Genomic DNA, 23446 nt, shown 5'->3' with positions numbered 1-23446 from the left:
ACCCTTATCCTTGACTCTTCATTATCCTTTGCTACTTTCACATTGAGCTTAACAATGTTGAAGTTGTTATTTCCCAATTGTTCTCCTACTCTCACACCAGTTATTTGTCCCTCTTCATTTCCCAGAACTAAATCAAGCAATGCTTCTTCCTTTGTTGGACTTGAAACATGCTGATCTAGGAAGCAATCCTGACTGCCTTCTGGAAAGTGTTACCCACCTTAACGACGTGCATTCCCATCTAACTTGGGATAATTAAAATTACCTTTTATTATTGCCCTGCTGTTCTTTCAGATCTCTCTGAATTGTTTGCAAATCTCCTCCCCCCGTCTCACCTTCACTGTTGAATGGCTGTAATTCATAATCGGAAATGCACCATTTCCCTTCCTGTCCTTAATGCTATCCGTAAGGATTGTGTCTCCACAACCCCTGTACATCTTTATATTCTGGTGCTGAGAGAATCCTTTAACATTGCCATGCCATCCCCACCCTCTTCCCCCTTTCTAAAAATGTGATGACCAGGAATATTAAGTTCCCAGTCCTGTCCAACCTTAAGCCACATCTCCGTTATAGCTACTATGTCATATTCCTCCATAGTTGTTGATGCTTCTAACTCACTAATTTTGTTTTGAATACTTTGTGTATTCCCATACATACTGACTCCCATTTTCAAGGGTTCTACATTTTCCAGTAATACAAACATAAAACATGATAATAGCAAACACTGACATCTGCACACGTCCTATACGGTTTGTGTAATTACTTCCCAGTCAATTTAACTGATCAGTATACCACAGCTACAAAACAAAATGGCTACTTGCGCACAATGCTTAATTATCCTGGAAAACAATGCCTTGCATTTAAAAAATAACCGCATTTTAGCTGTGGTTCTGAAAATTAAACGTAAACTCATTTAATTGATTTCCATGCAAAAAAGATCATAACAGGTAATCTCTGTTGAATTTCTGCCACCAAACACACAAACAGAAATAAAGCATACCTTACGTGAAGCTGGCATTCACTGTACAGAGGTATGTACTGACTTCTAATGAAGGCACCTAAACTCTTGGCATCAGACAGCACTAACTGACACTGAGGCTCCATTTTCTGCTTCATGTCAATGGGCTGCATGTGATCTAACCATTTGAAAAACTTACACTGGTCAGTTTTTGAGGCATCACAAGTATAAAATAAACGACCCTAGAAGAAGAAAAAGGAAATGCAATTCAAAGTTTAGAATTACATTCTTTCAAATGAAGAGAGGAAATATCTGAACAGTGACTTGGCTGCCCGAATACCACTTATTTCCGCGTAGAATATGAAAATATATTATGAGTGACTGTGATCCCATGTAAATCTTTTACACACTATTGTCCAAAATCAATTCAATAAAAACAAAGTTTTCTATTTTTCTGATCTCAGTTTTGATAATTTTGAGCAATCTTGGTACCATTTTAAAAGACAAATGAATGTAGAAAATAGCACATTTAAAGGAGAACTATGACCTGCCAACAGTTCAGTGGGTAAGTATGCTGCCTATTGCAAAACTGAGCCATAAAGGCCAGGAACATTGAAAGTTCAATTGCCGATGTATGCTGAGTTAGCTGATTCCAGCCTTGGCAGGAATAGGGTTACTGGAGCTGGCATCAGCACCCATAGACTACAGACAAGGGATGAAGAAAAAGCTCTGTAAGGATTCCTAGTCCTGATCTCTACCTATGATTTCAGCTGGAAACTGATTCCAGTTGTCCAACTGTGATGTCCCCCATGGTCAAATAAACTGCCAATACTCACAGTCTAGGCTAACACATGAAGAATGACCACTCGGGTGAGGAACTAGAGAGTTGCACAGGTACCAGCATCCCTCTGGTACCTCAGCAATGCATACATTATTCACCTGCAAGCTAGACACTGAATGTCAGCAATCTATTTGACGACCGGGAGGGGGCAAGAAATCACACGAGTGAAATTGGACATGGGCGGGGACACAAAACAGGTGGGATCGCATTTATAGGACAAACCTGATATTCAGTTCTACTGAAGTCAATGGAAGTGAATATCAGACGGAATGTACAACAGGCGACCGATGTGATCCCGACTGTATTGCATTGATGCCCATATTCAATTTCACCCCCCCACATCTTCAACGAACATCTATACGCAATACTTTCTAGCTAGGGTCAAAATAGCAATCAGGTGTGGAAACCCTAGCTAATTTCTCCCTCCCCAATCAGGAGCTGGGAGCTTGTATTTTGATCATTTAAAAAAAAGTATTTACACTTGAAAAACCATTAGCTTGCTGAAAATGTTACCTTATTGGGACCTTCTTTTTTAACCATGACAAGCTTTGCAGGCTGTTGATGTTGGCAAAGTGGGGCAAAATATTGCTCTTTTTCAGTAGTTCCTGCTTTTTCTGAAGAATACTGGGATATGTCAACTTTTGACAAAGCTTTGTGAAGTTTCTGAGACAATTCAAAGAGCAAAATATTGAGATGTTCTGAAAAATAAGGAGAAGCATAGTACGAAACTGATTTCACATTGAAGAGCTAAGTGCTCTTTCTGTGTTAAAAACCTAGTCTTGGAAATTAAAAACAGATGCACAAGATGCAGAATAATAAATTATCATACCTAGCACCCTTATTACTAAAAGCCCAAATTTTCTAGATCAATTTTACAGTATACTAGAGCTCTGTGCTTGTAGACATCACCCTGCCTCAAAGTAGTCCACTGTATCCAGGGTTATTCTCAGTCAGAAGGGTGGGATGGCCCAGCCAATAACCATTTGCATAGATGCTATCAGCAGCAAACTTGAATCAAATATCAGGAGTCAAACTTGAGCAATGCATGAAGAGATCTTTCCGTAGTTAGTTCTCTCTTCCCTGACCCAGATGATCTGGAGAAGGTCGTCTAATTCAGGCTAACCATGAATGCGAGTAACAATTGGGAACTGAACCTCAGACACCACTGGGGTAATTTTAATCCCCAAGAACGGGTGGGTTGGGAACAGGTGGGCAATAAAGACAGTTCGTTTTTGGAACGGGGCTGCATCCTGGCTCCAACGGGCCCACTTCCGGGTTTAACCCAGGCGCGTTTGGATGTGGGCATTTGCAACAGAAACCCGGAAGTCCTGTCCTGATTTAAAGCTGGTTGTCCAATATTTAAAGAGCAATGTACCTCATTGCGATAGTTGAGGCACTAAATTTTTTGTGTGTTAGAAATATCAAACAAATTTAACCTTACTTGTTCAGGTTTCCCATCGCTTCTGATTCACGTCAGGTGAAAGCAGGTGAGAAGGGCCTGATCCATGAGGTGAGTGCCTTTATTGCACTGCTTGTGGGCCAGGAGGAGCAGGAGTGCTTCATCCAGGCCCAAGCTTACCTGGCATGATTTGAACCCCATAATCAGCCGATCCAAACACCCACCCCCCCCCACCTGCCAGCGATGGTGGACCCCTTCCCCTCTTTATGGTGGACCACTGCCCTCCCCCCGATGCTAGACCTCCTCCCCTCCGATGCTAGACCTCTCTCTCCCTCCCCCCCCCAACCCCGATGCTGGACCTCTTCCCCGTGAACGGTGGACCCCCCCACCCCGATCTTTCCCACCCGATGTCGTCCACGACCCCCCACCTCATCCCTCCCGCCCCGCCCTCCGATTTCGTCCACGGCCCACGGTCTCTCCCTCCTTCCCTCCCCCCTCTCCAATTCAGGGCTCCTTTCCCTTCCGACAGGCAGCCAGCCTGTCAATCTGGCTGCCTAGCACGTGGGAAACCCGGAAGCACAAATACTTACCTTCAATTGAGTTGCCATTGTAGATTGCGACACACTCACTTGACTTCCGGGTTCCCCATGCAAATATCTACACACGTGCTGGATTCCCAGCTCCGACGAAAAAGCATGCCCCATGTTGAGTCCAACAATAGTGTCAACTCTCAACAACAAGCTCCAATTCGTTTCTAATGGCTCGAAGTCTCAATTTCCATTAACAAATGCCCTATCCATTTGTCTTAATAATACCATAATATTATCAATTCTGACCTATGAATTCTCATGTAGAGATATTTTGTAATTTCCCCATCAGTCAAGTAATGATGCAGTGCTAGATCTGGTTCTGGGTAATGATGCAAGACAGGTAAGTGACCTGAAAGTAGGAATACACTTTGGAAATAGTGAACATAACCTAATTAGGTTCACATTGAAAACAGATAAAGAAAAAGGAGGAGCCAAAGATAAAGGTCTTGGACTCGAAATCAGCTAATTTCAGTGGCATAAAAGGAGACCAAACCCAGATTAATTGGTTGGGAAAAACAGCAAATCAAATAAACCAGCATAAGAGATATTGAAATACAAGATGGATGAAGTGCAGGTTAAATACATTTCAACTAAAACTGAAGGGTTATGTCAAAGGGAAGTGTTCCATGGATAAATAGAGAGGATAGAGCAAAAAGTGGATTTTAATAAGAGGCACGTGATAAATATGAGATATAACAAAAGAAAACTCTGAAAATGATTAAAGTATAAGGCTAAGAGGGAGCATTAAGGAAGACTGGCAGTCAGCTTAAAATAACAAGGGCTGTCAAAAAAGTGGTCTCAACATTTGGGAAAATCTTGTATTTGAGTGAAGCTATAGCAGAGATGCTTAATGAGTATTCAAATATGAAATGCTTTACCACAAGCGCTTAATGAGGCAGAGACAAATCATTTAAAAGCTACTTGGATCAGTATTGTATCGTTGTATCATGCGACTACCAGGATGGTATAAGGTGAACTAGATGGACCTTTTATGGTCTTTTACTGACTAGGAATTCCTATGTTCCTATTTGAAAAAAAAGTTAATAAAAGGGTACAGGGAGAAAACAGAAAGTGGAATTAGAGAGACAGATCCAGTTGATGAGCTAGAATACCCATGATGGGCCAACTATACTTCAGGTATCATGAAAGAATGTTTCAATTTGAAGTTTTATCACTCCTCCTCCATTTTATCCCCCTGTTCCTCCTTTCCTGAAGGTAGCAACTCAAGTTAAGTATAGGTTCTTTGGCAGGGGTGGCTATCCAACAACTCACCCGAGTGAGCATTCTTCATGTCTGAGCCTGGACAGCAAGCATTGGCAGGCTATTCAACTGTGGAGGTCATTACAAGTAAGCCTAATCATGTTTTGTACTGACATCCACACCTGTACTTCCACCAAGAGTTATTGGATAGCAATCAGGACTGGGAGTGCTGACCAATTTTTTTAAACCTTCTAGCCACGTGCAGCTGAGGCCAAATGCAATGGCCCTACTGCCGTTCTACCCAAGATCAATTAACTCACCACAAACCAAGGATTATTCCTGGTCAATGAGGCTCACTTCCACATTTACCCATTGAGCCATCAGGGAAAGAGACTGGCAAGTGGAGATTACTTAAACCATTAAATCTAATTTATAATTAAGGATCATCACTGATAGTTTTAATAATCACAGTACTTTTAAACTAAAAATGACAGTGCTTGACTGCAGTGCAACTAACTAATCCACAGCAGACTTTGCATAGCTTTAGCATCGACTTGGGAGTTTTGAGTGACTTAATAATTATTTATACCTGTTATTATTGCTGTGAAGACCTGTTTGTAATGGGCAGGACTGAGGAAGGTGGCTGGGATGGTTACTTGTCTCTTAAGAATCTTGGCTCCTTGTGCAACATCTTCTCTGGGAAAGCACAACTCGGACAGAGAGATATTCTGCAACAAAGAACAGAAAGAACCGAGCACTCAATCAAATCAGTGTGTATTTTGTGGCTGAAATGCCGAAAGAGTCCTTTTATCATGCTCATATAATAATTTTACAAGCAACACCATTTTGCAACATTTTACTCTACCTAAATTAGAAACAATACATTTTAAACATTAGCTTATCTGTTGTCTGAACGATGTTTTTACCATGAGCTTAAATGCTGACAGCGGAATAAAGCCAATTCTCCAAACACATTATCACTGTACCATCTGGTTGTAAATGAAGAAGAAAGAAATGCATCTTTGTGCAACAATATTTAATCATTTGTCCTACTTAATAATAATAATCTATATATAAATATAAAAATTCTCTCTGAGGCTTGCCCCGTTCCACTACGGCCCATTCTCAGCGCTCCGGCTCACCTCCCAGTATTTTAGTTTGGCCCTGCTCCTGATGCTCTCCACAACTCCATACCCCCTTTACACCATTCTCCCAGGTCCTGCTCCATAAATTGGAGGCACGTTGGAGTGCTGCTACAGACCAGAAGCAGGCAGACTCTTTGACTCAACTTTGGGTCAAGAAGATCAGCTGATTTGCTTCTAAAAACTGAAAAGGAGAAGCAGCAAGATCAGTGTTTGGATAACTAACTGATCTATCGGTCCTGAAAGTTAATCAGCCAGAATGCCCACATAAAACTCCAATTGCTGTCCTAAAGCAGCACCTCACCTGCTCCCAACTCAGAAACCTGCAGTACTCTCCTAGCTCCGAACACAGAGGCCAAGATAATACAAACCCCATCTCTCTTCCACCTTGGTGACCCTTGTGCCCTGCCTCCCCACTCCAGCTTCAGATCTTAGACTCTACTGCGTGACCCATCCCCGCTCTAGATTTGAGTCTCTGCTTGTCTTGCACTCCTTTGTGCTCTAACTTTGGGCCTAGTTCCATTCCCTTCCAATCTCAGGCCCCGCTCCCAATTATCGTGGCCTCCCTGCTCCAGGTCCCAGCTCTTGTCCAGACTCATGCCCCCGGTGTCTCTCTGACTGCCTGTGTTGCAGCAGTTCCCAAATGCTCCAGTATTGGCCAGATCCTTGATTCAGGATCCACCCAACTTGGTGTTAATTGTATCCGTGTGATTTATATCAATTAGTATTCAGGTGGTGCGTATCAATTGGGGACTCTCTTGTATCCATTTATATGAGAGCTTATCTAGGATGTGGTGTGGTAATGTGGATCTCTGCGAATAAATGCTTGGAAGCAACTGAAGACCAGGCTCTAGTATTCTATCCTTCACCACCTGGCTATCCAGTTTATGACACCTGGGAAACAAGGATGTGCATCTGGATCTACTGCCCTCTCTCAAGCCAAAGGATGGCACCCCCTCTCCCCCCCAACCCAAATTCCAACCATGCATGTTACATTACTAACCTGAACATCAGTCTACTCTCAATCATCAGCAAAGTGATGGAAGGTGTCATCGACAGTGCTATCAAGCGGCACTTACTCACCAATAACCTGCTCACCGATGCTCAGTTTGGGTTCCGCCAGGACCACTCGGCTCCAGACCTCATTACAGCCTTGGTCCAAACATGGACAAAAGAGCTGAATTCCAGAGGTGAGATGAGAGTGACTGCCCTTGACATCAAGGCAGCATTTGACCGAGTGTGGCACCAAGGAGCCCCAGTAAAATTGAAGTCAATGGGAATCAGGGGGAAAACTCTCCAGTTGCTGGAGTCATACCTAGCACAAAGGAAGATGGTAGTGGTTGTTGGAGGCCAATCATCGCAGCCCCAGGGCATTGCTGGAGGAGTTCCTCAGGGCAGTGTCCTAGGCCCAACCATCTTCAGCTGCTTCATCAATGACCTTCCCTCCACCATAAGGTCAGAAATGGGGATGTTCGCTGATGATTGCACAGTGTTCAGTTCCATTCGCAACTTCTCAAATAATTAAGCAGTCCGAGCCCACATGCAGCAAGACCTGGGCAACATCCAGGCTTGGGCTCATAAGTGGCAAGTAACATTCGCGCCAGATAAGTGCCAGGCAATGACCATCTCCAACAAGAGAGAGTCTAACCACCTCCCCTTGACATTCAACGGCATTACCATCGCCGAATCCCCCACCATCAACATCCTGGAGGTCACCATTGACCAGAAACTTAACTGGACCAGCCACATAAATACTGTGGCTACGAGAGCAGGTCAGAGGCTGGGTATTCTGCGGCGAGTGACTCACCTCCTGACTCCCCAAAGCCTTTCCACCATCTACAAGGCACAAGTCAGGAGTGTGATGGAATACTCTCCACTTGCCTGGATGAGTGCAGCTCCAACAACACTCAAGAAGCTCGACACAGGACAAAGCAGCCCGCTTGATTGGCACCCCATCCACCACCCTAAACATTCACTCCCTTCACCACCAGCGCACAGTGGCTGCAGTGTGTACCATCCACAGGATGCACTGCAGCAACTCGCCAAGGTTTCTTCGACAGCTCCTCCCAAACCCGCGACCTTTACCACCTAGAAGGACAAGAGCAGCAGGCACATGGGAACAACACCACCTGCACGTTCCCCTCCAAGTCACACACCAGCCCGACTTGGAAATATATCGCCGTTCCTTCATCGTCGCTGGGTCAAAATCCTGGAACTCCCTTCCTAATAGCACTGTGGGAGAACCGTCACCACACGGACTGCAGCGGTTCAAGAAGGCGGCTCACCTCCACCTTCTCGAGGGCAATTAGGGAAGGGCAATAAATGCCAGCCTCGCCAGTGAAGCCCACATCCCATGAACGAATAAGAAAAACTCCCCCCCCCATCCAGCGTGCCTGGCCAAAATCCCTACTTTCGACCAGGTACATTTTCACTCTCTATTCCCTGCATATTGTAGCCTTTAAAAAATGTAAAATACAAATTAGAAAAGAAGAGAGATTTGTTCAAGCACAAAGGGAAACATACAAAAGAAGATACAGAAAGAAGGTCACAAAGAGTTAGAGGCAAACAGAGAGGGGAAAATATGAGAAAGTATGTCAGAGAGAAAGAATTAAACTGATGAAGTTAAACAGAAAGACAGAAGGGCAAAATTAGAGTGACAGATGGTTACAAGAAGAGATATTCCTTTCCTTTGCACTCGGATAACACTTCCCAAATGCAACGGAGAGGAAAAAAGGGTGGAGACTGCAGGCAATGAAGGGGAAGTGGGTTAGTGGCACCTCATTCTGTAATTTCAGTAACTAAGTCTATAATTTCTAAGCTGCCTCTTCTGATTCCACTATCCCTTCTAGTTTGGTACATGGGAATTCCATTAGATTTTGATTCATCTGTACCGTAACTCCATATCCCTTGATACCCTTGCCTAACAAAAATCTATCATATCTTAGTCTTGAAAATTTCAATTGGCCCAGCATTCACAGCCTTTTGAGGGAGCGAGTTCCAGATTTCCACGACCCTATGTGTGAAAAAGTACTTCCAGATTTTACTCCTAGCTTTAATTTTAAGATTATGGGCACTAAATTGGGCCACGTAGCGCCCGCTGTTTCGGCGCTACACGGCCTCACTGTCATCCAAGATGGCGTCCTGAATCCGCACGCACGCTTCCTGCGTGACGTGCACCAAACGCCATCTTGGTATAGGAGTTAGTGCAGGCGCAGATAACGAACGCTGGAATCATGTAAAGTAGGGAGAAAATGGCTTCAATCAGTGTGCAAAGCTGATTTAAAGTGATGACACCATTTTGGGACTTAACCCTCAACTCAGTCTTAACCCCGACCATCTGAACCTGTCTAAGAGTGCCTGGAGGACCCCCCACCAGCACTTATTAAAGGGACCATGCAGGATTTACAGGTTAGTGGTTGGATTATTGCTTCTGGCTGCCGAGACATTTGTAACCATTTTTGGAGGTCTCCCAGACTTCAATACTAGGACTAGGGGACATAGCCTAACATTTAGAGCCAGGATGTGCAGGAGTGAAGTTAGGAAATGCTTCTACACACAAAGGGTGGGAGACGTTTGGAATGGTCTTCTGTAGATGGCAGTTGACGCTAGCTCACTTGTGAATGTTAAATCTGAGATTGATAGATTTCTGTGAACCAAGGGTATATGGAGTTAGGTCACAGGTCCACATGATCTCATTGAATGGTGGAACAGGCTCGAGGGGCTAAATGCCACTGCCACTTCTCCTGCAAGAAAGCAGGACGTGTGTCTGGGTGATATGCTGGTCATGGTTGAATAGCTGCCAGTGTGCGTGGCCTGAGAGTTGTGGGTGGGTGGCTTGAAACAGTGGTAATGTGTAAGGGTGAGAGGAAGCATCTGGTTGAAAGAGTTGAGGACTGATGGAAAGTTTGTTGGTATGTGGGGGATGGGGGGTGTAGTGCATGGTGCAGTTGGTAGGAGACGCCACTTGACAGTTGACCTCACTGTCAAAGCATTGAACTTCTTCCTGCACTGCATCCATGTTCATGATGCTGTGCACCTGGCATTGACTTCGTCCCCTGCTGCCTCCCACAACCTTTTGGATATATGTCTGGAGGGCCTCTTGTCCCGCTCCCCCCACCACCCCCACCACTCTGCAGATATAGGATGTCCCTCCTTCTGTTCACCTCTTGCATCAGCAGAGAACCTTGGTGCACGCACTCTCGCAGGCCTGGTACCAACTCAGATCGGCAGATTGGTGAGGTCTGGCATGCAGATTGGAGGATGTGGGATTTAGTAGTGTGCAACCTTTATTCAATGTTTTAACATAATGTTTTAACATAACTCATCATTGTGTAAACATAGGGATGGGACGTGCATCTGTGTTTTACATGTGCAATGTCTGATCTCCGTTCAGACAGCAGACTGTTATTTTCAGCAAATAACAGGTACCAACTACCTTTAAGAGGTTTCTAAGAAACATCCTCCCTTTAAGAGATTGACCTGCCCCTGCTGGTGGATAGTGCAAATTGCATTGATTCCACATGCAAGGCCCGGAATGGAACGCAGATTGCCGGTCGGCCGAAAGTCGTGTCCTGCCTGTGCAGGGATCATTGGGCGCGGGGTAATAGCGCATCACGCTACCCGCACCCAAAAATCCAATGTCCTTTTGTTCTGGATACTCCCACCAGAGGAAATAGTTTCTCTCTATCAACCCTAGTGAATTCCTTAATCATTTTATAGGAACATAGGAACAGGAGTAGGCCATTCAGCCCCTCGTGCCTGCTCCACCATTTGATAAGATCATGGCTGATCTGTGATCTAGCTCCATATACCTGCCTTTGGCCCATATCCCTTAATACCTTTGGTTGCCAAAAAGCTATCTAGCTCACATTTAAATTTAGCAATTGAGCTGGTATCAATTGCCGTTTGAGGAAGAGAGTTCCAAACTTCTATCACCCTATGTGTGTAGAAATGTTTTCTAATCTCGCTCCTGAAAGGTCTGGCTCTAATTTTTAGACTGTGCCCCCTACTCCTAAAATCCCCAACCAGCGGAAATAGTTTCTCTCTATCCACCCTATCTGTTCCCCTTAATATCTTATAAACTTCGATCAGATCACCCCTTAACCTTCGAAACTCTAGAGAATACAACCCCAGTTTGTGTAATCTCTCCTCGTAACTTAACCCTTGAAGTCCGGGTATCATTCTAGTAAACCTACGCTGCACTCCCTCCACGACCAATATGTCCTTCTGAAGGTGCAGTGCCCAGAACTGCTCACAGTACTCCAGGTGCGGTCCAACCAGGGTTTTGTACAGCTGCAGCATAACTTCTGCCCCCTTGTACTCTAGTCCTCTAGATATAAAGGCCAGCATTCCATTTGCCTTCTTGATTATTTTCTGCACCTGTTCATGACACTTCAATGATTTATGTACCTGAACCCCAAAGTCCCTTTGGACATCCACTGTTTTTAAACTTTTTACTGTTTAGAAAGTACCCTGTTCTATTCTTTTTTGATCCAAAGTGGATGACCTCACATTTGTCTGCACTGAATTCCATTTGCCACAGTTTTGCCCATTCACCTAATCTATTTTAAATACTTTGATTAGATCACCCCTCCACCTTCAAAGCTCAAGGGAATACAAGCCAAATTTATGCAACCTATCCTTGTATTTTAGCCCTTTAAGCCCTGGTATCATTCTGGCGAATCTATGTCGCACCCCTTCCAATGCTAATTAATATATCTTTCCTAAGGTTTAGTGTCCAAAACTGAATGCATCACTCCAGATGGGGTCTGACCAAAGCTCTGTACAACTGAAATATCGCTTCCTCCCCTTTGTATTCCAACCCTCTTATGATAAAGGAAAACATTCCATTAGCCTTTTTAATTATATTTTGTACCTGTGCACTAACTTTTAGTGATTTGTGTACATGGACACCTAATCCCTTTGCTCCTCCATTGCTCCTAGTCTCTTACCATTAAGAAAATATTTTGATTTGTCTTTCTCCGGTCCAAAGTTGATAACTTCACACTTCCCCATATTGAACTCCATCTGTCACAGTTTTGCCCATTTACTTAAGTCTGTCTATGTCTTTGTAAGTTCCTGCTCCCATCCAGGCAACTTACTGTGTCGCTTAACTTAGTGTCACCTGCAAACTGGTATGTATGGTGAAAAGTTATCATCTGCAAATCTGACCACTTTGCATTGAGTTTCTAAATCCAGGTTGTTTAGATAAATTAAAAATAAGAGTGGTCCCTAAGGCACCTCATTCAGTATCTCCCTCCTCCTTTGACATAACTCCTCTAATGAGTACTCGTTGTTTCCTACCCTTCCAGCAGTTTCCTATCCATTCCCAGGGATTATCTTGAGTCCCCACAGCTTTGAGTTTAATTAATAGCCTTTTGTGTGGAACTTTTACAAAAGCTTTTTGGAAGTCGAGGAGATTGGCCAGGCAGGATCATCCCCTTCTGAATCCATGTTGACTGCTGTTTAAGAGTTTGTTATTGTAAGATGGTCTCAAGTTTACTCCTGATAATCGATTCCATTATTTTACATGGAATGGAAGAAAGATTAATGGTCCTGTAGTTGCCTGTATCTGTTTTGTCACCTACATTACAACCGTGACTACACTTCAAAAGGTACTTCATTGGCTGTAAAGCGCTTTGGGGTGTCCCGAGGTCCTGAAAAGGTGTTATGTAAATGCAAGTTCTTTCTTTGCTTTGAATATGGGCACTACATTAGCCTGTTTCCAATCTTTCAGTACCTCCCCTGTGTCCAATGACATCCTCATAATGATCGTCAGTGCTTCACAAATCTCTTCCCTAGTTTCTTTCAGCACTCTAGGAAAAATACCATCATTTTCTGTGATTTGTTTGTTTTTAAAGAGTCCGATTAGCTTGTCTAGAACTTCCATCTGATTTGTAACAAAGTCACTGATTTTACTTGGGATATCTTTGTTTGGAGAAGGCATGATAATCATGTCTTCCCACGGCACACAGTCATACAACTGAAAGCCTTCCCATACTCATCTTTCAAGGGCTTCACATATCAAACATTGTAACATAAACATGGTAATTTGTTAACGCCCAGGATGGGTTTCAGGTTGGGCACATGGCAGCCACTAGTGACTACTGAGGGAAATACAGCAGTGACACTGTGCACTTGTGCTTCTGCTATTCAATGGGAAAGCAGATGAAACTGCTGGCTATATAGAACCGTGTATCAGTCACCTGTTTGATTCATGTGTGGGCAGCAGATTAGCTGATTCTGCAGTGATAGGTGGGAATGAGATGGAGGCACAACAATTGAGGGCAGTGGTAACCTTCCTAACCACTGGCAATGTTGTCCCTATATTGCAAGTTATGGTACATAAAGAGGTAAAAACCAACTGCATTCACAGAAACCTTGTCTCTGTCTAAATAAGTACAGTGTTTCGAAGACTATTCATATGGCTCCGGACGATTTGCTTGAGGGAGGAACCAAGCCACACAACTCAAACATACTGTGTGATTGGTTCACATGCGTCTCGTTGGCAGTTCCTTTTGAATTTAGGCGACAGATATTCAACTTCTACAAAGCACTGGGAACTGTGTGGGTCTATTTATTAGAATGGAGCTTTTCAAAAATCTTTGCTTAATCAGTTGTCAGAAATTCTGTTTGTGGGACCTTGCTGTGTTTGTGTAAATTGGCTGCCACGTTTGCCTACACTACAACAGCGGCTACACTTCAAAACTACTTCATTGGCTGTGCAGGGTCTTCAGATGTTCTGAGGTAGTGAAAGGCGCAAATTTGTGTTTTTTTTACTAAACCCCAAATTTATAGTGCAATATTGAAATATATCAGTTGTTTATAATTTCTATAATTTCATTTTTATGTGGGATTTACTGTCTTTGGACTGAAGTGTCAACAGAGGAAGTAGTAGATTAGTACATTGAGCATTGGTTCTTATCATAGAATGATACAGCACAGAAGGGCACCATTTGACCCTTCATGCCTGTGCCAGCTCTTTGAAAGAGCTATCCAAATAGTCCCAAGTCCCCAGCTCTTTCCCCATAGCCCTGTAAATTTTTCTACTTCAATTATTTATCCAATTCCTTTTTGAAAGTTATTATTGAATCTGCTTCCACCACCTTTTCAGGCAGTGCATTCCACATCATAACAACTCGTTGCATAACTTTTTTTTCCCCTCATGGCAGTTCTGGTTCTTTTGCCAATTACGTTAAATCCATGTCCTCTGGTTACCGACCCTTCTGCCAGTGGAAACAGTTTCTCCTTATTTACTCTATCAAAACCGTTCATGATTTTGAACATCTCTAACAAATCTCCCCTTAACTTTCTCAACTCTAACGAGAATAACTCTAGTTTCTCCAGTCTCTCCAAGTAACTGAAATATTTCATTCCCGGTGCTGTTCTAGAAAATCTCCTCTGCACCCTTTCTAAGGCCTTGACATCCTTCCCAAAGTGTAGTGCCCAGAATTGGACACAATGCTCCAGCTGGGGACTAACCAGTGTTTTATAGAGGTTTAGCATAATTTCTTTACTTTTGTTCTCTATGCCTCTATTTATAAAGCCAAGGATCCCTTCAAAAAGTATGCCTTTTTAACAGTCTTCTCAACTTGTCCTGCCACCTTCAAAGACTTGTGTACATGCACCCAGAGGTCTCTCTGTTCCTGCACCTCCTTTAAAATTGTACCATTTAGTTTATATTGCTTCTCCTCATTCTTCCTTCCAAAATATAGCACTTCACACTTCTCTCCATTAAATTTCATCTGCCAGTGGCTGCCCATTTCGCCAGTCTGTCTATGTCCTCCTAAAGTCTGTTACTATCCTCCTCAATGTTTACTACATTTCCGAGTTTCAGGTTATCTGCAAACTTTGAAATTAAGCCCTGAATACCCAAGTCCAGGTCATTAATATATATCAAAGAGCAGTGGTCTCAACACTGACCCCTGGGGAACACCACTGTATACTTCCTTCCATTCTAAAAACAACCGTTCACCACTACTCTCTGCTGTCTGTCCCTTAGCCAATTTTGTATCCACGCAGCCACTGCCTCTTTAATTCCATGGGCTTCAATTTTGCTAACAAGTCTCTTATGTGGTATTTTATCAAACGCCTTTTGAAAGTCCAATATACACAACATCAATTGCACTACCCTCATCAACCCTCTCCATTACTTCATCAAAGAACCCAATCAAGTTAGTCAAACATGATTTGCCTTTAACAAATCCATGCTGACTTTCATTTATTAGCCCATATTTTTCTAAGTGCCAATTAATTTTGTCCTGGATTAATGTCTCTAAAAGTTTCCCCACCACCGACGTTAGGCTGACTGGCCTATAGTTGCCGGGTTTATCCCTCTCCCCTTTTTTGAACAGGGGCGTAACATTTGCAATTCTCCAGTCTTCTGGCACCACCCCCATATCTAAGGAGGATTAGAAGACTATGGCCAGAGTCTCCGTAATTTCCACCCTTACTTCCCTCAGCAATCTAGGATGCATCCCATTCAGGCAGGGTGACTTTTCTACTTTGAGCACTGCCAACCTTTTAAGTACCTCCTCTTTATCTATTTTTATCCTATCGAATTTCTCTAGTCCCTCCTCCTTTACTGTGACATTGACAGCATCCTCTTCATTAGCGAAATCTGATGCAAAGTACTCATTTAGTACCTCTGCCTCCACAAGATCATCTACTTTTTGGTCCCTAATCAGCCCCACCCTTCTTTTGACTAACCTTTTACTACTTATATGTTTATAAAAAACTTTTGGGTTCTCTTTTATGTTACTCGCTAATCTATTCTCATACACTCTCTTTGCCCCTCTCATTTCCTTTTTTAGTTCTCCCCTGTACTTCTTGTATTCAGCTTGGTCCTCTACTGAGTTATGAACGCAACATTTGACATAAGCCTCTTTTTTGTGTTTCAATTTAATCTCTATATCTTTAGTCAACCAGGGTGCTTTAGATTTTGATGCCCTTCCTTTCTCCCTTCTCTTTGAAGGCCTCCCATTGCTCATTTACTGTTTTACCTGCCAACCTTTGAATCCAATCCACCTGGGCCAGATCCTTTTTCAACTCACTGAAATTAGCCCTCCTCCAGTTGAGTATTTTCACATTTGATTGTTCCTTGTCCTTTTCCATAATGACTCTAAACCTAGATATTGTGATCACTGTTTCCCAAATGCTCTCCCACGGAAACATGCTCCACTTGCTCCATTTCATTCCCCAGAACTAGATCCAGCATTGCTTCCTTCCTCGTTGAACTGGAGACATAATGATCAATAAAGTTCTCTTGTACACATTTCAGGAATTCCTCCCCCTCTTACCCCTTCACATTGTTATTTTCCCAGTCTATATTAGGATAATTGAAGTCCCTCATTATCACTACTCTAAAGTTCTTTCTGCAAATTTGCTCCTCTATCGCCTTCCCACTATTTGGTGGCCTATAGTATACACCCAGCAACTAAATAGTTAGAATCATAGAAAGGTTACAGCATGGAAGGAGGCCATTCGGCCCATCACGTCCACGCCGGCTCTACGCAACAGCAATCAAGCTAGTCCCACTCCCCCGCCCTATCTCCGTAGCACTGCAAATTTTTCCCTTTCAAGTACTTATCCAGTTCCTTTTTGAAAGCCAAGATTGAATCTGCCTCCACCACCCCCTTGGGCAGTGCATTCCAGATCCTAACCACTTGCTGTGTGAAAAAGATTTTCCCCATGTCACCTTTGGTTCCTTTGCCAATCACCTTAAATCTATGCCCTCTGGATCTTGACCCTTCCGCCAATGGGAACAGTTTCTCTCTGAGTACTCTGTCTAGACCCTTCATGATTTTGAATACCTCTATCAATTCTCCTCGCAACCTTCTCTGTTCCAAGGAGAACAATCCCAGCTTCTCCAGTCTATCCACATAACTAATGTCCCTCATCCCTGGAATCATTCTAGTAAATCTTTTCTGCATCCTCTCTAAGGGCCGTCACATCGTTCCTTAAGTGCGCAGAACTGGACTCAATACTCCAGTTGTGGCCGAACCAGTGTTTTATAAAGGTCCAACATAACTTCCTTAAATTTGTACTCTATGCCTCTATTTATAAAGTCCAGGATCCTGTATGCGTTTTTAACCGCTTTCTCAACCTGCCCTGCCACCTTCAATGATTTGTGCACATATACCCCCAGATCTCTCCGTTCCTGTACCCCTTTTAGAATTGTGCCCTCTAGTTTATATTGCTTCTCCTCGTTCTTCCTAACAAAATGTATCACTTCGCATTTTTCTGTGCTAAATTTCATCAACCACGTGTCCGCCCATGCCACCAGCTTGTCTATATCCTCTTGAAGTCTATCACTATCCTCCTCACTGTTCCCTACCTTCCAAGTTTTGTGTCATCTGCAAATTTTGAAATTGTGCTCTGTACACCCAATCCAAGTCATTAATATTTATCAAGAAAAGCAGTGGTCCCAGCACCGACCCCTGGGGAACACCACTGTACATCTTCCTCCAGTCTGAAAAACAACCATTCACCACTACTCTCTGTTTCTTGTCACTCAGCTAATTCTGTATCCATGTTGCTACTGCCCCCTTTATTCCATGGGCCGTAATCATGATGACAAGTGTACCATGCGGCACTTTATCAAACGCCTTTTGAAAGTCCATAAACACAACATCAACTGCATTGCCCTCATCTACCCTCTCTGTTACCTCATCAAAAAACTCAATCAAGTTAGTTAAACACTATTTGCTTTTAACAAATCCGTGCTGGCTTTCCGTAATCAATCCATACTCATCTAAGTGACTGTTAATTCTGTCCCGCATTATCATTTCTAAAAGTTTCCCCACCACCAAGGTTAAACTGACTGGCCTATAATTGCTGGGTTTATCCTTAGACCCTTTTTTGAACAAGGGTGTAACATTTGCAATTCTCCAGTCCTCTGGCACATCCCCCGTATCTAAGGATGTTTGGAAGATTATGGTCAGTACCTCCGCAATGTCCACCCTTGCTTCCCTCAGCAACCTAGGATGCATCCCATCTGGACCGAGTGACTTATCTACTTTAAGTACAGCCAGCCTTTTTAGTACCTCCTCTTAATCAATTCTTAGTCTATCCAGTATCTCAACTATATCTTCCTTTACTGAGACTCTGGCAGCATCTTCTTCCTTGGTAAAGACAGGTGCAAAGTACTCATTTAGTACCTCGGCCATCCCCTCTGCCTCCATGAGTAGATTTCCTTTATGGTCCCTGATCGACCTCACCCCTCCTCTTACTACCCGTTTACTGTTCACATGCCTGTAGAAGACTTCTGGATTCCCTTTTATGTTGGCCGCCAGTCTATTCTCATACTCTCTCTTTGCCCCTCTTATTTCCTTTTTCATTTCCCCTCTGAACTTTCTATATTCTGCCTGGTTCTCACTTGTGTTTTCAACTTAACATCTGTCATACGCCCCTTTTTCCCGCTTCATCTTACTCTCTATTGTTCCTTAATTCTAACCAAATAGAATCTGTCAACAGCAAAATACTGCGGATGCTAGAAATCTGAAATAAAAACAGAAAATGCTGACAATACTCAGCAAGTCAGCCAGCATCTGTGGAGAAAGAAACAGAGTTAACGTTTCAGATCGATGACCCTTCGTCAGAACTGCAAGTTGAAGATTCAATTTCTTCCAATTCATCGACCTGAAACGTTAACTCTGTTTCTTCGTCCACAGATGCTGCCCAAATAAAATCTGTCTTTGAACCCTCAAATACATCATCCCTTTCTAGAGGTGTAACAGTATCTTTGATCAATACTACCATCACCCCCCCCACGCCTTTTTTTCCTTCCCTATCTTTCCTGAATACATTGTAGCCAGGAATATTAAGTGCCCATTCCTCCCCTTGTTTGAGCCAGGTCTGTTATTGCTACTATATCATAATCCCATACAGCTACCAGCCAACTAGCCTTATTTAACACGCTCCGTGCATTTACACACATGCACTCTAAACCCATCTTAGTCTGCCTTGCATTTCTCCCCTGTCTGATCCCTCCTATTTCTGAACTACTCTTTATTCTAATGCTGTTTGTCTCTCCCAGTCCTCTGTGCACCTTGTATCTCCTCTCTAATGCTTCATCCTGGTGCCCCTCCCCCTGCCAAATTAGTGTTCTATATAACTGATGCTTAATGACATTCAAACGAGAGTATCTTTACTACAGGTTCATTAAGAAATATTATCAACTGCATATAATAATTTTTATTCTTGTAAACTAAATGAAGTATAAATGATGCTTTCTTTTACTCAGTCATGAATGTTGCATATGGTCATGTCAAAATAACGTTAGAGACAAATCGAAACTAGTCACTCACCTCAGGATCTTTCCTGTCAAGAGCATGATTTGTTTTGCTCGGTACATTGTGCCCTTTATGGATAGAACTGATGTTTGGCAAAGAGCAGGTTTCATTTATTACTAATGCAATGTTGTGCTGTTTGATCAGTTTATCTTTTATCAGCTGTGCAGAAAGGGAATCATTTACATTTTCCTGGATCATAAGTGTCTTTCCATTCCCTTCCTCAAATGCTGCCATTTCAAACCTTCCTTCTGTATCAAAGGTACGATCTTCTTCACCACGGCCATCACTCTTTTGAGATATTGGATTGGGCGGTGCTGTGATTTGATACTTCAGCCATTTGCTAGCCCTACTCTGTAAAGTTGCTTGAAGGTCTGTTGGTTTTGCAAGTTCCCGGATGTAAGCATCAACGTTATTATCAGAAGTATCACAGTTCCTGTTCACGTACCCAGGCCTGACTCTATTTTCTGAATAGTCACGTAAAGCTCCTTGTCGGCTATTCATTGAATAAATAGCTGAGCGCTGGACAAGCTGATCTGGTTCAATTATACCGGAAAGGCTTTCAAAAGAACTTGAAGCAAGAGTCTGGTCGATGCATTTGCCTGTTGTTGGCACAGTAACAAGTGGAGTTCTTAGTCTGAAAGCTGATTGGATTGTTGATTTTCCATCATTCACAAAACTATGTGACCCTTCATTTGCTGTGAAATACAAGAATATGAATATAAGTTTGTCTGCAGGAATATAACTGTACCAATATAGATTGTGAACATGGTTAAGCACTTCACCACTCACTAGGTACATATAATTTGTATGTTTGAACACAAGAGTGACATAACATTAGCTTCTTTTCTCCAATATCAACCATGTCTTTAAACTCCTCTCCCCTACCCCTCCACCCTCATCTCTAACACTAAGTGCGAGGAATTCATGGATTCTTTTTGTCACCAAGATAGATTCAATCCATTCAGCTGCCTCTGCTGCTTTCCTCATCCCCTTGCCCACTAAGCCAAACCTTCCCTCAGGCTCTCCCCAATCTAGGTCAGAACCTCTAGATCTCTCTAGTTTCTTTCCTATCTCCCGCTATACGCTTTCCGTGTTCATCTTATCCATGAGATATACCTCCTGTTCCCTTAACCCCATTCTCACAAATATGTTGACCACCCAACTTTCCTTCCTGGACCCCATGCTAGCTGACATTGTAAATGATTCTGTCTCCTCAGGAACTGTTCCCCTCACTATCAAAACTGCCATCATCACCCTCCTCAAAAAAAACCACCCTCGACCCCTCTGTCCTTGCAAACTGTTACCCCGTCTCCAACTTCCCTTTCCTCTCAAAGTTCTTAAACATGTTACCTCCCAGATCTGTGCCCATCTCTTCCATAACATCCTGTTTAAATCTCTCCAATCAGGTTTCTGCCCCTCCCACAGCACCAATACAATCCACACCAAAGTCATGAATGACATTCTCTGTGACTGTGACCATAAGGCACGTGACTTATCATTGCCGTTATTGAAGTGTGAGGGAATGTCAAACTTTGGTCCTGGAAGTTCCTACATTATGATGCAGTATGAGAAGATGCTCAACTTAGTTTTCAACCAAGATTAAGTTACAATTTCATCGGAGTCAAGAGGGAATAGTATTTCATTCACTCCCTTTCAATCTAGCATTTGCACCGGGGCTCTGTCTTCAGACAATCACGCTCAGAGCTTTGTTTGTGTTCGTGCCTGGAACTTCACAACATTTGCCTATTCACACCAGCATTAGCCAGTGTCACAATTATTACAAAAAACACTGTATTGTCAACCAAACTATTCTCAATTACAACTGTTCTCTTTCATTGAGAAACCAAGATTAAGGGCCTAGGAGCATAATACAGGATGCAACAGGCTGTTGAAAAGAATAAAAGAGATGAAGTAAATCAGGAAATAGTGATTATTTTGCCATTTACCTCTCTACGATAAAATCGATGGGTTTTATCCCATAACTAACAGTGGGGCTTTTAAGGGAACAATATATGCTCCTCTGATATTGGGGTGACCTCTATCAAACTGTCTTGACCAAGCAAGGTGCACCTATACCCACTTGAACAATGGAATGTGTTTGAGAAACCAGTGATTAATAACTTTAGTTGAACGGTTGCACATCTAGGAATACAAAGGTGGACTGTGCCATCAGTTCCATTCTCGGGTACAATTTTACCAAGACTTCACTCCAGTCTAAAATGAAGAGCCTCTATGGTGGCTTTGACAGAAAGCACATGAGACCAGGTGAAAATGATCTACTGTTTATTTACAGTGACCTTTTCACTTAGCTATCTTTCTTTTCTCACTACAGTTAGGTTGATGGAAAAATATCAGCAAATATTTCTAAGTGGTTGTACAGGAGAAAGCTACCAGTCTTCTTGGGCAAATGCTCCAAACAGTCCACAAACACTGTTTGGGTGCCCAGAATGTAAAGGCACCCACTAAAGTCAAACTTCTGCACTTGTATTATCGCAATGCTGTAAAGGGCACAGCCACTGAATTAAACATATTCTTCAACCAGCCATTATTCAGCATATACATCCTATCCCTGATTATAAACAATCTTATTACAAACTTGTCTCAGCTTATGCTGAAACAGTTTGAATGCAGCTTGAATGAGTGATACAAAAACAATCTATATTTATATAACGCTTTTAGCAACCCAAAGCATTTCACAGAAGCATATACTGGAAAAAAATTGGCTGCAATTAGCCTATTATTATATATTTACAGATAACATGTTTTTGTATTAGTTGCTGATGGCTATTGTAATACAACAACATTCCTGTACTTGGTTATAGACATTTGAAAGAATTATTCTACCTTAGTTTTTTTCCCAGCCTGCGTGTAACACTTTACTTTCCTTTCCTTTGATAACAAGTTACTTACCAAAGGGATGCCCACTGGTACTCAGTTGGTGGTTTGGCACTGAAAATTCAAGTTCTCCCATATTACTGTGCAGGTTAGACCTGGAACATCTGAGAACATTGCCTACAACTGCATCCCCTGAAGGCACCTGTTGCATTGGAGAGTTTGCCTTATAATAAAAAAATTCCAAAACATTTGAACTGAACTGGATGTAATTTGTGTAATCTATTTTTCAATTATAGATATTACTTAAAATTGAATATTAACATTTAATTTAGAAAAGTTTTTGATGGGAACAAAAAACAATAAAGTGAACCCAGAAAAGTTTTTAATTTCAGGTGCAGATATATATGAACAGTTTAAAATAATTGAAGTGTTGGATCTTAAAACATAAATATATTAGATTTTTAAAAACCATTATATATTTATAAAACAAGTAATTTCCTTGTTAAGTGAAGAGATGGCATAGGATAACTACCTATCATCCCCATCTTATATACAATGAAACCTGTAAATTAGAGACAACTAAGGGCCTTGCACAGATGTCCTTATTTTGCAGGTGTCCTTATTTTCAAAATGGTCATTGAACATACAGTAAACCAGATGAGCCAAATATTCCGCGATTGGCTGTATCTCCTGCAGCGTTCCTTCTTTTTCTCGCCTTTACCCGGGATTGTGCCTAAATCTGAAGCCCTGCCAGCGGGATATGAACTCAGTTCATTTTCCTTTCGTTGAGTTTCCCAGTTCATTGCCATCCCAGGGTCCTTTTCCACTGAGGGAGGGATGTCGTGATCCTGGGATTTGCTACGTTGGCAGCCTGCGCAGGGCAAGGTGGCTCTATAGGGCCAGAGTATCTCGGAGTTCCCAGCCAAATTGGGAGGATTAGTGTTCTGCATACCTCTGTCCAGGACCCCCTCCCTCCCTCCATGTGCTGCAGCTGCTAATGTTTGAAGTGCTGGGGGGTGGGTAGGGGGCTGTTAGCAGCTCATCAGTACCTGATGTACTGGTGGAGTGAGATGTGGTGTTGCCAGGTGCAGTTCCCGGCTTTTGTGGAATGGGGAGTTCTTTACCAGTGTCCATAGTGGCAGAGAATTCAATCCCTGGGATATAGATGTGAAAGCATTCAGTCCCAGATATA

The 23446-nt window shown here is 42.7% G+C and overlaps 1 protein-coding gene across 1 annotated transcript in view; it reads right to left on the bottom strand.

The window, feature by feature from the left end:
• Positions 1-23446, bottom strand: part of LOC137326081 (5'-3' DNA helicase ZGRF1-like) — a 113697-nt gene that overhangs the window by 70218 nt on the left and 20033 nt on the right. Inside the window, exons 9-13 of the mRNA XM_067990961.1 lie at positions 22330-22477; positions 19435-20114; positions 5575-5713; positions 2310-2494; positions 998-1197 (exon numbers count right to left, since the gene is read on the bottom strand). Coding sequence (XP_067847062.1) covers positions 998-1197; positions 2310-2494; positions 5575-5713; positions 19435-20114; positions 22330-22477 — 1352 coding nt within the window. The remainder of the gene's footprint in view (positions 1-997; positions 1198-2309; positions 2495-5574; positions 5714-19434; positions 20115-22329; positions 22478-23446) is intronic.

This window comes from Heptranchias perlo, chromosome 1 (assembly GCF_035084215.1).
Source record: "Heptranchias perlo isolate sHepPer1 chromosome 1, sHepPer1.hap1, whole genome shotgun sequence".
Taxonomy (NCBI): domain Eukaryota; kingdom Metazoa; phylum Chordata; class Chondrichthyes; order Hexanchiformes; family Hexanchidae; genus Heptranchias; species Heptranchias perlo.
This window is presented reverse-complemented; position numbering and strand designations above follow the sequence as displayed.